General features: G+C 44.2%; 1 protein-coding gene across 1 annotated transcript in view; it reads right to left on the reverse strand.

Annotated features, from left to right (window-relative positions):
- The window catches only part of LOC144491933 (limbin-like), a 154,147-nt gene that overhangs the window by 45,188 nt on the left and 95,029 nt on the right, over positions 1-13,930 (reverse strand). Inside the window, exon 16 of the mRNA XM_078210194.1 lies at positions 13,561-13,689. Coding sequence (XP_078066320.1) covers positions 13,561-13,689 — 129 coding nt within the window. The remainder of the gene's footprint in view (positions 1-13,560; positions 13,690-13,930) is intronic.

The raw sequence follows: 13,930 nt of genomic DNA on the forward strand, positions 1-13,930 counted from the left end.
ATTTACCCTAGCTAGTCCCCCTGACACTAGCGGGCAATTTAGCATGGCCAATCCACCTAACCCACACATCTTTGGATTGTGGGAGGAAACCGGAGCATTCGGTGGAAACCCACGCAGACACGGGGAGAATGTGCAGACTCCGCACAGTGACCCAAGCCGGGAATCGTACCCGGGTCCCTGGCGCTGTGAGGCAGCAGTGCTATCCACTGTGCCGCCCCTTACACCTAAAAGGCTAGAAAAAACTTGAAGAGGGCCCAAACCATTAAATCTATAAAACCATTGATTCAATCTAAGCCCCAACTCTGCTCCTTTCTGACCGCCACCATTAGCTTATGCCTTGCTGAACTATCAGAAAAGTATCACTGTTGTGACAATGTAACCATTTAAAGTTAAAGTTTATTCATTAGTCACAAGTAAGGCTTACATTAACACTGCAATGAAGTTACTGTGAAATTTCCCCTAGTCGCCACAGTCCAGCGCCTGTTTGGATCAATGCACCTAACCAGCACGTCTTTCAGAATGTGGGTGGAAACCGGAGCACCCATAGGAAACCCACGCAGACACGGGGAGAACGTGCAGACTCCACACAGACAGTGACCCAAGCCAGGAATCGGACCCGGGTCCCTGGCGCTGTGAAGCAGCAGTGCTAACTACTGTGCCACCGTAAAGGAAAAAACGTTATAGTGCAAACAAATTAGATTTTGAAGTTTCGGAATAAGACGAAAGTTACTGCCAAATTTGTCAAGTAGCAGATAAATGGTATCACCAATATTATATCTGTGGGGTCTGTATCTTCAGTATTGGCAACAGCTTTACCTTCAGGCTGTCATGAGATGTATTGTTTCATTAAATTTGTTCCATTATGTGGATTGGTGAGCTGCTGTTGTGTTTTAACTGAAATTGCAGTAATTGAACCGGGTACTGTACCACCTTCAGCAATGCTATATATCAACTCGTAATTAAGATCAGTTGATGAATCTTCAGGTACAGCCTGCGAGGCTAATAATTTGAAGCATACTCCCCACTTAATTGGATTTATGAATTATTTCCCTCACGCCCCAGTCCGAACGTTTGCAGGATCTTTCAGCTCCATGAGTGGAATAGTTGACAGATTGAATGCACAGGGAAATGGCTTTTCACAGCCGCTCAACCACTCAGTACAAAATCTGTCAGATACACAAGGCAGCTTCCCGCATAACCCTCTCGCTTTTAGCAGTCATGCTAAAAGCGGGGAAGGAAACCCAGGAACAATGGCATTCACGGTAGCACAGTGGTTAGCACTGCTGCCTCACAGTGCCAGGGACCTGGGTTCGATTCCCGGCTTGGGTCACTGTCGGTGTGGCGTTTGCACATTCTCCCCGTGTCTGCCTGGGTCTCCTTCGGGTGCTCCAGTTTCCTCCCACATTCTGAAAGACGTGCTGGTTAGGTGCATTGACCCGAAAAAGCGCCTGGCTATGGCGACAAGGGGAATTTCACAGTAACTTCATTGCAGTGTTAATGTAAGCCTTACTTGTGACTAATAAATAAACTTTACCTTACTTTTGTAAGGTAGGCAGTGAGGGGTATGTGGGCACTTTGGATTTGTGGAACTAGGCACAAGCTGCAGTGAGGTACAAACTTGGCAATTTTGTATGAATGATGACTGACAGGCTTAGACATTTTCTGGCTATCCGTTACAATCCTGATCTGCTAGCTTGGGAATTCTAGGATAGAAAACATCCCAAAACCTGAGAGTTTTTCACTGTAAAATTTCAGCATTGTTACAACTCCATCCCCATCAATTGCAATCTGTTTAGGTAATAGGAAAGATTTCCTCGGAGTTCTGACTCACAGAGGAGATACCTCATCTGTCGCTATTGAGTATCAAAATAATTGCAGACAACTTGCCTGGACACCAATGATGGCGATGATACTCCGATTGCTACCTTTCCAAGCTCAACACAAGGAAGATAACACCTTGAATAATCAATATAATTATTAAAAAATGTGAAAACTGGACAGGTACGCAAGAACATTAATATAAATGCATTTCAAAGAATTCTACAGCGCAGAAGGCGGCCATTCGGCCCATCGATTCTGCATCGACCATAATCACCCAGGCCCTATCCCCATAACCCCATGCATTAAACCTAGCTAGTTCCCCTGACACTAAGGGTCAATTTAGCACGGCTAATCCACCTAACCCACGCAACTTTAGGCTGTGGGAGGAAACCAGAGCACCCGGAGGAAACCCACGCAGACATGGGGAAAACGTGCAAACTTCACACAGACAGTGACCCAAGCTGGGAATCGAACCCGGGTCCTTGGCCTTGTGAGGCAGCAGTGCTAACCACTGTGCCACCCCGTGACTAGAAATATCCGTTCCACCTCCCCCCCACCCCACTCTGCCACCCACCAGGTGTGGTATCTCCTGACTGAAACAACACAAATTTTTGAAGAAAGAAAAACCTAGGATTAAGGGGAAGGAACTTTGGAAAATTTCTCTCAGTCAGCTGATCAAGACTTCACCTGGTCCTTATCAGTTTGCCCACTTTGTCCTAATGGCACAATCTATGACTCAGTCAGGAATTGGTTCGGTTCCATCTTGAAGGCCATGCAGAAAATCAGCATGCAACACATCAGGCAGCAACATATTCCAAAGAAACTGCCTAACATCCAGTCTTACATTTAAACAGTTTAAACGCATGTCCCCTTGACTTCCCCAAGCTGACAAGCTGGAATAATTTATCAATAGTCTTATAGGGCAACCCTTTTAAAGTTTAAAAACCCTCTTATTATTTTATAAATCTGTACCAGGGCACCTCCAAGTCCATGCAATCAACAGTAACGAGATCTAACCTTTTAAATCTGAGCAACTCAAATTCTTTAGTTGTCCTTGGAAATGTTCCCAAGGCTCAAAGCATCATTGTTAAATATCTCTGCAACTTTCATGTCCTGTCTCTCAACTGCTATCAGTCTATCTCCTTTTTAAACCTGCCGGCTGACTAAAGTCACTAGCTAACTTCATTAGAGATTTGAAAGCAGGACACCTTTACACTGAATCGAGGATGCGAGGATTTTGAACGTCTTTCTATTTGAAATGTCAGCCTTCTGATCTCGTTAAGCAATTGGAGGACAACCTATGTCAAGCAATAATTGTGGTTTGGAGTTGAACCTTCCACAAAGGGAGAAATAATACAATCCTTGGGGAAAAGGCAGTGCAGAAGGAAGAAAGCAACATGTGAAAATGCCATGATCACATGGGCGGGAGCGGGGGGGGGGGGGGGGGGGGGGTCAATTCAACAACGGGCGGAACAAAATTAATATCGGGTTCAGAACAAAGTTTTCCCTATTAAATTTATAAACACAAGAAAATAAAAATGCTACCCAGGAACAGTTGATCTATATTTGGTGTGATTTAACGGAAATTAAACTAATAAATAATAAAATAAAATGGGTTTTCTCCGAGTTCCTCCCACAGTCCAAAGATGTGCGGGTTAGGTTGATTGGCCGCGCTAAATTAACCCTAGTGTCAAGGGGATTAGCAGGAAAAATATGTGGGGTTACGGGAATAGGGCCTGGGTGGGATTGTGGTCGGTGCAGACTCGATGGGCTGAATGGCCTCCTTCTGTACTGTAGGGATTCTATGAATGTGAATGTGGATCTTGAGACAAATAGCCAAGATGTTTCTGAGAGGAAGGCAGTGGGGTGAAAGCAACAGAAGGATGAACTGATGGGATTAGATGAAAACGGGAGGGAGGAGGTCTCAGTATAATTTAGCAGCATAATGTGACATTAGTGTACCTTCAAGAATTTTGTTTTTCCATGTTCGCTGCAGCTATCACAGCTTCAGTTTTTTTTTATTATGGCACTGGCTGGCTGCTGCTAGCAGTCCTTTTATTGCTGTGTCAATGGCTTAAATGGGGTTTTGTTTATTTATACTATGGGCCGCAGGTACTTTCTGGGAGTTGTTTTATAACCCTGCATTGTTAGGAGCCAGACTGGTGGCAGGTCATGTGTTTTGGACAGTTTCTGTTTCTTCATAATGAATTCAAGGTTTCACTTTTAATTTGGTCGGTAACAGTTTTAGTTTCGAAGGGGGTGGACATCAAGCTGAAAAGCAGTGTTTTTCTCTCTCTCTCTCTCTCCCTGGTTTTGGAAATTCTGCTGTTAGCTGGAAGCAAGGTTCCTGTCCTTCCTGGAGTGGAAAACCTGCTGTTGGTGGTTGGCTTGCCGAGAGTCTCTCTCTCCCTGGTGTTTTGGGAAGCTGTTCTGACTTCAGGTTGTCCTGGGTGTATCACGAGGGCCGCTAGAAGTTACAAGACTGGGAAGTCAGAGAATCAATCCTCCACCCAGGGAACTGGGTTCCAGCATCACGTGAGCACCCATGTTTTGCTGTGCTAAACCTGTGGCAAGGGTTGTTTATGGAATTCATTTGATTGGAACATTTCCTATATTCATTAAGGTTTATACAATATCATGATTGTTTTCAAGGAATTAAGGAAAACCTGTTTTCCAGCAGCAGAGGCGGTTTGTCATTGACGGGATCATCCAGTCAGATCGATGTCCGTGACATTTTGCGTGGTTTGACCGTCCCATTGTGCCGAAGGCAGGACCAGAAAATCCTATCAGCAGGAAGGGCTGGAAAATCCCACCCAAGATTCCTATTTATCAGTTCGGAAGTGCTGCAAAACCACATTCAATTTCTTTTTCCGCTCCACAGACAATTGGTCTCCAATAATCAAAAAAAAATTCAAATGACAATTGTCAGTCTGAATAACGTCTCCTCATAACTTAGCAGCAAAAGATATCCAACATGATGCTGGATTTATTACAATACCTCAGGTGGTATTTTCAATCTCATCTCTCTAATACATGGAAGATTACATGGTTCAACTTATAGAAACCATCAGCTTTTGTTCAGGGGTGAGTAATTTGTCGGCAATAAGAGAGAGCTTTTAAGAGGCGAGTGATATAGTTGCAAAGCATTCCCATCTTGGCAATTTATCCTGCTGCACCTGGGATTTACACAGAGAGCAAGCTATTAATTATCAAACGTTTTAACAGCGTTCAACGTGAAAAGAATAACTGCGGCTGCTGGAAATTCAGAAGGAGCGCAGAAACGGGTAGAAAATGTAGAGTAACCCGTGCATGTGAAAGGCAAACATTTCAGGAGCTTCATGAGCTGACAAGCTGATCTAACTCGTATTTCTGCTGCTTCTGATTAAGTTTATTAAAGGTAATGGCCTGAAAGTTATGCCACATGAGGTTGGCGCGTGAGCAAATTCCTGTCTGCACCATTTCTGAGCAGACATATACCCATTGAAATAAATGTGCTAATATTGCTGTTGAAACAGTGGGGGTGTAATAGCGGCTGATGCACTTGGAGCGCCTGTACAAGATCGCCAACTGTGCAATTTCAGGGCCGATGGACGTGAAATCAATAATAACGTTACTGTCTAAAGTGTTGGTGTAAGAGTTTTAAAATTCTGGTGTGCCATTTTCAATCTTTGCTGTGTGATGTGCTTAGATTTCAACTGCAAAATCCACGCTTCATAGAAGATAGAAGCAGGAGTAGGCTATTCGGCCCTTCAAGCCTGCTCTGTCATTAATTTTGATCACGGCTGATCATCAAATTCAACATCCTGAACCCGCCTTCCTCCCCATATCCCTTGATCCCTTTAGCCCCAAGGGCTCTATCTATTGGCTCTACCAAGAATAACCCTACAGAGTTACAGTGGGCCAGGATCTGTTGGAGCAGGTGTCGGTGCTTGGAAGATATTCGGACATAGCGTTCATGAGTGATGGATCCTTTATTGCCTTCTTATCGATAAGGAGAGAACTGAAGAATTCCTAAGGCTTCTTCAGTCTGCTTTGCTCAATTGTGTACAGTCAGCTTTTTTTAATGAGGCATTACTCCGGGTAAAGTCACGCACACCGGTAAATTATTTACACATGATACAAAGAGATAGGCCCGAAACAATAGCTGTTTAATCGCGTCCCGTTGGTAATGTCATAATCTTTAGTGGTAGACGGATGGAACATCCATTCAGACAACGTCATTTATTCATGTCTTAATTGCAGTTTTAGTGCTGTCAGCAAGGACATTCACCTGTGTCCTGTTGATATAGTAAACATCCACCTTTTATCTGCGCTGTCTATTTCATGTATATGCAAAGACAGCTAGTCCACAACGAGGGTGCTGCTGATGATGTGCTAATTTTCCTGGCCCCCCCTGGCCAATCCCCTGCTGAGCTCAGTTTTTCTCTCCCACACAGGGTGTGTCTCAGGGTTTGTTAAGAGTTTTTCAGAATCTTTCAGCTTAACTTTACTTTGTCTGGTAAGATGCTGGAAGAGCAAGCTGATAATGACATAGTGAGGGCAATAGAGCATCAGGGATCTTGGTAAACAATGAGACGAACAGGGTTTCTCCTCAACAAATGAGGTTTTAAGGGTTGAGAAATAAACAGAGGTAGAACGGAGAAGGAAGGTGAAATGGATAGAAAGAAAAATAAAAGAAATGGAAGGAAATGTTGGATTATGGATCAAGACAAATGGAAAGGGAAGTCTAACATTTCTTAAATCTCCAATATTATTTCACTCTGAGGGAATGAGACTCCACACATTAAATTATCAGTCACTTGGTAATATAGAACTTGAATATAGAGACATGTTGCTGAAGCTTTGCACTCAAAAGGACAGACACAAGAATGCCATAAACGAAATATGAAATTGAGCCAAATGAGTAAATACTAAATCAAGATGACAAAATGCTTGAAACGCTTGGTCACAGAGGTAGACTATAAGGAGTATCTTAAGGAAGCAAGGAAGAAGAGAGAGACAGAGAGATGTAGGGAGGGAATTCCAGATTATGGGGCCTAGGCCACAGACGATTTGGTCACCAATGATAGGGCAATTATAATTGGGAATGCTCAAGAGATATGATGAGAGGAGTGCAGATATCCCAGAAGATTGTGAAGCTAGAGAAGGTTACAAAGATAGGGAGGGGCAAGGCCATGGAGAGATTTGAAAACAAGAATGAGAATTTCAAAGCCAAAACATTGCTTGATCAGGAGATAGATTTAAGTCAATGAGCACGGGGGTGACAGAGGAACGGGATGTGTCATGAGTTAAGGCATGGGCAGCCAAGTTTTGGATGACCTCAAGTTTACAGAGGGCAGAATTGGGAAGACCAGCCAGGAATCTGTTGCAAGAGTCATGTCTAGAGATAGCAAAGGCATGAATGAGGATTTTAACAGCAGATAAGCTGAAACAGGGGCAAAATCATGAAGCGGTTATGCATGTGGAAATAGGCAATCTTAGTGATGGCACAAATATGAGGTCAAAAGCTCAACTCAGAATCAAATGGTGCAGCAAAGTTGATCCCTTTAACCCCAAGAGTTCTATCTATCAGCTCTCCCAAGAACAACCCCAAAGTTATTAGGGCACACGGAGTTGGGGGTAGTGTGTTAAAGTGGATTGGGGACTGGCTATCCGACAGGAAGCAAAGAGTCGGAATAAATGGGTGTTTTTCCGGTTGGTGGAAGGTAACTAGTGGCGTGCCACAGGGATCGGTACTCGGGCCGCAACTGTTTACCATTTATATAGATGATCTGGAGGAGGGGACGGAGTGTAGGGTAACGAAGTTTGCAGACGACACAAAGATAAGTGGAAAAGTGAATCGTGTGGAGGACGGAGAAGATCTGCAGAGAGATTTGGACAGGCTGAGTGAGTGGGCGAGGATATGGCAAATGGAGTATAACGTTGATAAATGCGAGGTTATACACTTTGGAGGAAATAATAACAAATGGGATTACTATCTCAATGGAAACAAATTAAAACATGCTACCGTGCAAAGGGACCTGGGGGTCCTTGTGCATGAGACGCAAAAGCCCAGTCTGCAGGTACAACAGGTGATCAAGAAGGCAAATGGGATGTTGGCCTATATCGCGAGGGGGATAGAATATAAAAGCAGGGATGTCTTGATGCACCTGTACAGGGCATTGGTGAGGCCGCAGCTGGAATACTGTGTGCAGTATTGGTCCCCTTATATGAGGAAGGATATATTGGCATTGGAGGGAGTGCAGAGAAGGTTCACCAGGTTGATACCGGAGATGAGGGGTTTGGATTATGAGGAGAGGCTGAGGAGATTGGGTTTGTACTCGTTGGAGTTTAGAAGGATGAGGGGGGATCTTATGGAGACTTATAAGATAATGCGGGGGCTGGATAGGGTGGAGGCGGAGAGATTCTTTCCACTTAGTAAGGAAGTTAAACCTAGAGGACACAGCCTCAAAATAAAGGGGGGTCGGTTTAAGACAGAGTTGAGGAGGAACTTCTTCTCCCAGAGGGTGGTGAATCTCTGGAATTCTCTGCCCACTGAGGTGGTGGAGGCTACCTCGCTGAATATGTTTAAAGCGCGGATGGATGGATTCCTGATCGGTAAGGGAATTAAGGGTTATGGGGATCAGGCGGGTAAGTGGTACTGATCCACGTCAGATCAGCCATGATCTTATTGAATGGCGGGGCAGGCTCGAGGGGCTAGATGGCCTACTCCTGCTCCTACTTCTTATGTTCTTATGTTCTTATAGCGGGCCAGGATTTGTTGGAGCAGAGTGTCTCTCAGGATGCTTAATCTGGTTTAATCTCAGAGTGTTCTCAGGGAGATGGATGGAACGGCTAACTAGGGAACAAAGTTTGGAGCACAAACTGAAAGCAGTAGCTTTAGTCTTCCCAACATTTAATTCGAGGCGATTACTGTTCTTCCCGTACTGGATGTCAGATAAGCAGTCTGATAATTTAGCAACAGCGGAGGAGTCAGGGAGATGGTGGTGAGGTGGAGCCAAGTGTGATCAACACATATGTGAAAATTAACAATAATGTAAATGCAGCAGCTTTATGAAGTGCAGTTGGGGGGTAGGAATAAGATCCCATTGCATTCAGGTTATGGAGGAGCAGAGCAAATCATCCCGTAGTTCATGACAATTTGCAATTTACATGGAAACTTTCTCGCCACAACTTGTTGGTCTATTTGTGCATCCAAAACATCGTGCATCATTCAAGCAGTTATCACATTTTAAACATTGCTTAATAAAAATACCCAAGGTGAAGTCAAAGGGTGCTCTCCTGATGTAAACTTCTACATGCTGCATCACCAGGCATTCATCCTCTACAAGGCCCTTGAGGGAGGGGAGGTTGAAGCAATCAATAAGGAGAAAAGGCAGTCATTGGAAGGGAAGTGTTGACGTAGTGGGTGGGAGGGGGGAAACCAGGTGGAAGACTGGACGCAACCAGAAGAGGATGTGGGAAATCACCAGTAGTGTATGAATGGGGGAACTTCAGAACTGCTGTGGAGCTGGGAGGAGCACTAGTCCTTACTGATCTACATTCAAGTAAAAATAACTTACCCTTCTCATGGTGACACCCACCAATCCCTTTGAGAACTGCTGGCTTGGCTACATGAGACACAACTATCCTGAACGTAGTTGTCTTGGTGCTAGTTACGTTCAAGGCAATCCAATTTTGGGAAGAGGTATTGAAACGATGTTAGGCTTGTACCTACAAATGCAATGGGCCTAATGCCAGTTCAGAGTTTCACCAATATAGTGAGAGAGATGTCAACCTGGTGTAGTCAAAACAAATTTCTCAGCCTATATGAAGGTCTGTTCCGTAGGGACGATCTCCCTTTCTGTTGCACGTGCAGGCTACATTTTGCTCATGATGGGAACACGTCAGTCAGGCTTCCTGAAGGAGGATTGATCATTGGTACCGGTGGTCAACTGACGAAAATTTGTAGAAGTTTGCCAAATCAGCCAGAAGCAAAAACAGAACTACTTAAATGCTGGCCCGATCTCCAATATACATTATTATGCAGAGAGCCTGGCCACTTCTCAATTATTAAACACATGTGCTCTTGAGTTTAAAACGATCCCCGAAAAAGGTTTGTACAAAAAATGACCCCCAAAATAAAAAATAGGCCTAGGCACCTGGGCTGCATCGCACCTGCTTTCCAGAGTTGCTCACTGGCCTATGTTCCCAATACTTCAGACAGAAAATGTAGATATATTTCTGATAAGAAGTACGGCAGCTGCCATATTGGTGAAGGTAGGTGCACTGGCAGCAAGAATACACAGCAGCGTGGAAGTTAAAATGTTCAGATTGAAGTTTCATAGTTTGGAAGTCAAATTGTGTGGAAGTTAAAAGTGTTCAAATTAAAATTTCATGCTTTCTCTGTACAACGGTGGAAAACGTTTATCAGCTTACTGACCTTCAAAAGGAGTCAGTCTCTGCTATTTTTTCGCAGACCCCCATAACATTTTCCTTTTTCGGCCTTCACCAGAGGGTGAGCAAGACCAGATTTTTTCCATAACAAATATCAAAGGTGAGATATGGGGATATGCTATGCAAATGAAGGATTAGCAGAAGTCAATTTTTCATCGAATGAGAAAGGGCAAAAGACCGAGATTTAATTGGCAAATATGTGTGTCAGTGAAAGGCGTGAAAAATCTCTTGTTCCTGATTTGCTGTAATTGACTATAACGCTGAGCTGTTTCTCTGTAACCTCAGAATTGCTCCGGCCATCCCGTGTTGGGCGGAGGGAGTTCTCCTTGTGCACAAGTAATTAAAGACCTTGCATTGGATGCATGGTGTCCAGTGCTGTTAGTGTAAAGAGTCAACTGAGTGCCTTTAGGTTGCTGTTAACCAGAGAACTCTGACAGCAGCAACATTTCAAATGTAGAATAATGTTCAGCCCACTTTTGAAAGCCCAGCACTTCACTCATCCTGTACTGAACTGCCACACATGTGGTGAAACCTGCACCTGATGCCTGTGAAGGGGTGTGCTAGAACTCCGAAACTACCAAAACACCATCTGCCAAAATACTAATATGATCAGTCTAAATTTCTCCAAGTAAAAATAGCTACAGACCTATAACCCTACAAAGCATGCCTTGCATTGTATGTTTATGTATCATGGTAATTGCCATGAAATAACAGTAACTACGATTAATTCATCTCAAATTCTTTCATGTTGGGCAGTTTAGTCAGCTGCACTCTTATTTTTTTTTCATTCATGGAATGTGGGCATTGCTGGCTGGACCAGCATTTATTGCCCATCCCGAATTGTCCTTGAACTGAGTGGCTTGTTAGGCCATTTCAGGGGGCATTTTAAGAGTCAACCACATTGCTGTGGGCCTTGAATCACATGGTAGGCCAGCCCAACATCCTTCCCTGAAGGACATTAGTGAATTAGATGGGTTTTTACATCAATTAACAATGGTTTCATGGTCACCCATCCACTTTTATTTCCAGATTTTTTCCAGATTCAAATTTCACCATCGACCCTGGATTTGAATCTGGGTCCCCAGAGCATTACCCTGGATCTCTGGATTACTCGTCCAGTGACAATACCACGTGCTATAGCCTCCTCTTGAGCACTGAAGGCTAAGGGGTGATCTAGCAGAGGTGTACGAGGTAGTCTGATAAGGAGAAGGGAAGAAACTATTTCCCCTGGTGGGGGAATCCATGGACAATTAAAATTACACCTTTTAGTAGTGGCATCAGGAAACACTTTTGCGCACATAAAATAGTGCATATCCGGAACCCTCTCCATCAGACCAGTGCCGAGAACATTTCTAAACGGAGATTGAAGGATTTTTCTCGGACAAGGGATGTGGAACCAAGGTGGGTAAAAGAAATTGAGTTACCTGTAAGCCATGACCTAAGTGAATGGAGGAACAGACTGATAGGATTGAATGGTTTATCCTTGTTCAACTCAGGAAAGAGATATTTAAAATGCAGGAGTTTTAGAATACAGGCCAGAGTTGGAGTGGGAGCCTGTTTTGCAGCTAAGATACTTGGAAGGACAGGTTTCCTTCTGGCTTTGACAAATTCAAAAGCAGGAGCTGATTAATATTTTCCGTTTCCGTTTCTCGGTTACAGTTAGCCAGGTGGGGAGGCTGGCTGGCCTTTGGGAATGGGGAGGAGAGGTTATAGACTACGGGATGTGGATTGACCATAAAGTCAGAGCCATCATGGAGAAAGTAGAGGTTGAATATATTGGTGAGTGGGTGGTGGTGGGGGAAGATGGGTTCTGGTCGGGAAACCCAGCCCACTAGCGTACAATTTAAAATGGAGGTTAAATCTGAGCTTCATTACAATGGTTAAATGAACAACTGACCTCCTGGGAGTGAATGCTGTTCTTAAACACTGCGCTTGAAAGACCAGAAATGGGCAATTGGAGATGGGTTTGAGGTTTGCAACCCTTTTCCATTGTACCCAACGTAAACCACTATGATTTGGAAGAGGGGGTGGGGGGGCTTAAAATTTCATATATTTCAAACATTACTACACTTCAAAGGTCATGAGACCCCATGAGGATGTGAAAGGCATCACATGAATGCACATTATTTCTTCCTTGAAAATGCCTTCTGATGTCTGAAAATCGGATTGGATAGGTAGGTGAAAGTCCACGATTGAATATTACAACAGGGGAGGTAAATTCAATTAGAACTAATTGTTTGTGTGAGGGTAAACACCATCACAGACTGGTTGGGCCTGTTGCCATGTTGCGAATTTGATATATCTCCAAGTCGAAGTGAATGTATTCTCACTGCGTCGGTCATTTACTCCTATAATACATCCTGAGTTTCCCATTCGCTGAGAGCTCATTGGAAAATGATTGCCGATTATTGGGGAAGGGGCTTCTCTCGGTTTTGCTACCCAGAGTGCAACTGGGAGGTGACAACTGTGACCTGTCCTACTGGCCACAAGAGGTAACTGGTTGGAGAATTGAGTTCCTGTTATGGCCTGCTGTCTTGTATTTGTTGGTCATTCCAGCCACAACAAGGCAGCTGGGGTTACATTGGGCTAGAATTTCAGGACTGCAGAATACGAAGGATAGCTGCCAACACTTGTGTTATAGAATCCCTACAGTGCAGAAGGAAGCCATTTGGCCCATCGAGTCTACACAGATTCTCTGACAGAGCATCTTACCCATGCACACAAACCCACACGATCTCCATAACCCTGTGCTTTTAGCATGGCTAATTCACCTCACCTGCACATCTTTGGACACTAAGGGATAATTTAGCATGGCCAATCCACTTAACTTGTATATCATTGGTCTGTGGGAGGAAACCAGAGCACCCGGAGGAAACCCACACATACACAGGGACAGCACCCTTTCACTGTTTTCCACTTACAATCGCGTTATCATAGAACCCCTACACTGCATAAGGCGGCCATTTGGGCCCATCAAGTGTGCACCGATTCTCCGACAGAGCATCTTATGCAGTCCCTATCCCCATAACCCCACATATTTACACCACTAATCCCTCTCTAACCTACACATCTTGGACACAAAGGGGCAATTTAGCATGGCCAATCCACCCTAACCTGCACATCTTTGGACTGTGGGAGGAAACCGGAGCACCTGGAGGAAACCCACACAGACAGGGGGAGAATGTGCAAACTCCACACAGACAGTGACCCAAGGCCAGAGTTGCACCTGGGTCCTTGGTGCTGTGAAGCAGCAGTGCTAACCACTGTGCGACCCTCAGTACTTAGCTTTGTGATCCAGCTTACCGCATTCATTTCTTCAGCTGCTCTTTTGTTTTCTTCCTCATACAATTTAATTTTGACCCGTGTGCGTTCCTGTAGAGCCACCAGCTTGATCCCATCACCATGTCCCAGTTCCTTAGTTTTTAACTTGTCCTACACAGAGGAACAGAAAACCTCTCATTAAATCGTCAAAAAAAGAAACTGCTTTTTTCTCAAAAGATTCCATTTATCGTTTCCAATGTGTGGAATACACTGACCCAGAAAATTTGCATAGTTACGCATCTCAGTACAAACCACTGCCACTGCTAGTGCAATTTCATGGGGTCAAGGAAAGGTCCCTCAATTATGAAACAAAATGTCGGGTTCTGGTACCATTCATAGTGACTGGGGTTGA

Source organism: Mustelus asterias, chromosome 1, assembly GCF_964213995.1.
Source record: "Mustelus asterias chromosome 1, sMusAst1.hap1.1, whole genome shotgun sequence".
Lineage (NCBI taxonomy): Eukaryota > Metazoa > Chordata > Chondrichthyes > Carcharhiniformes > Triakidae > Mustelus > Mustelus asterias.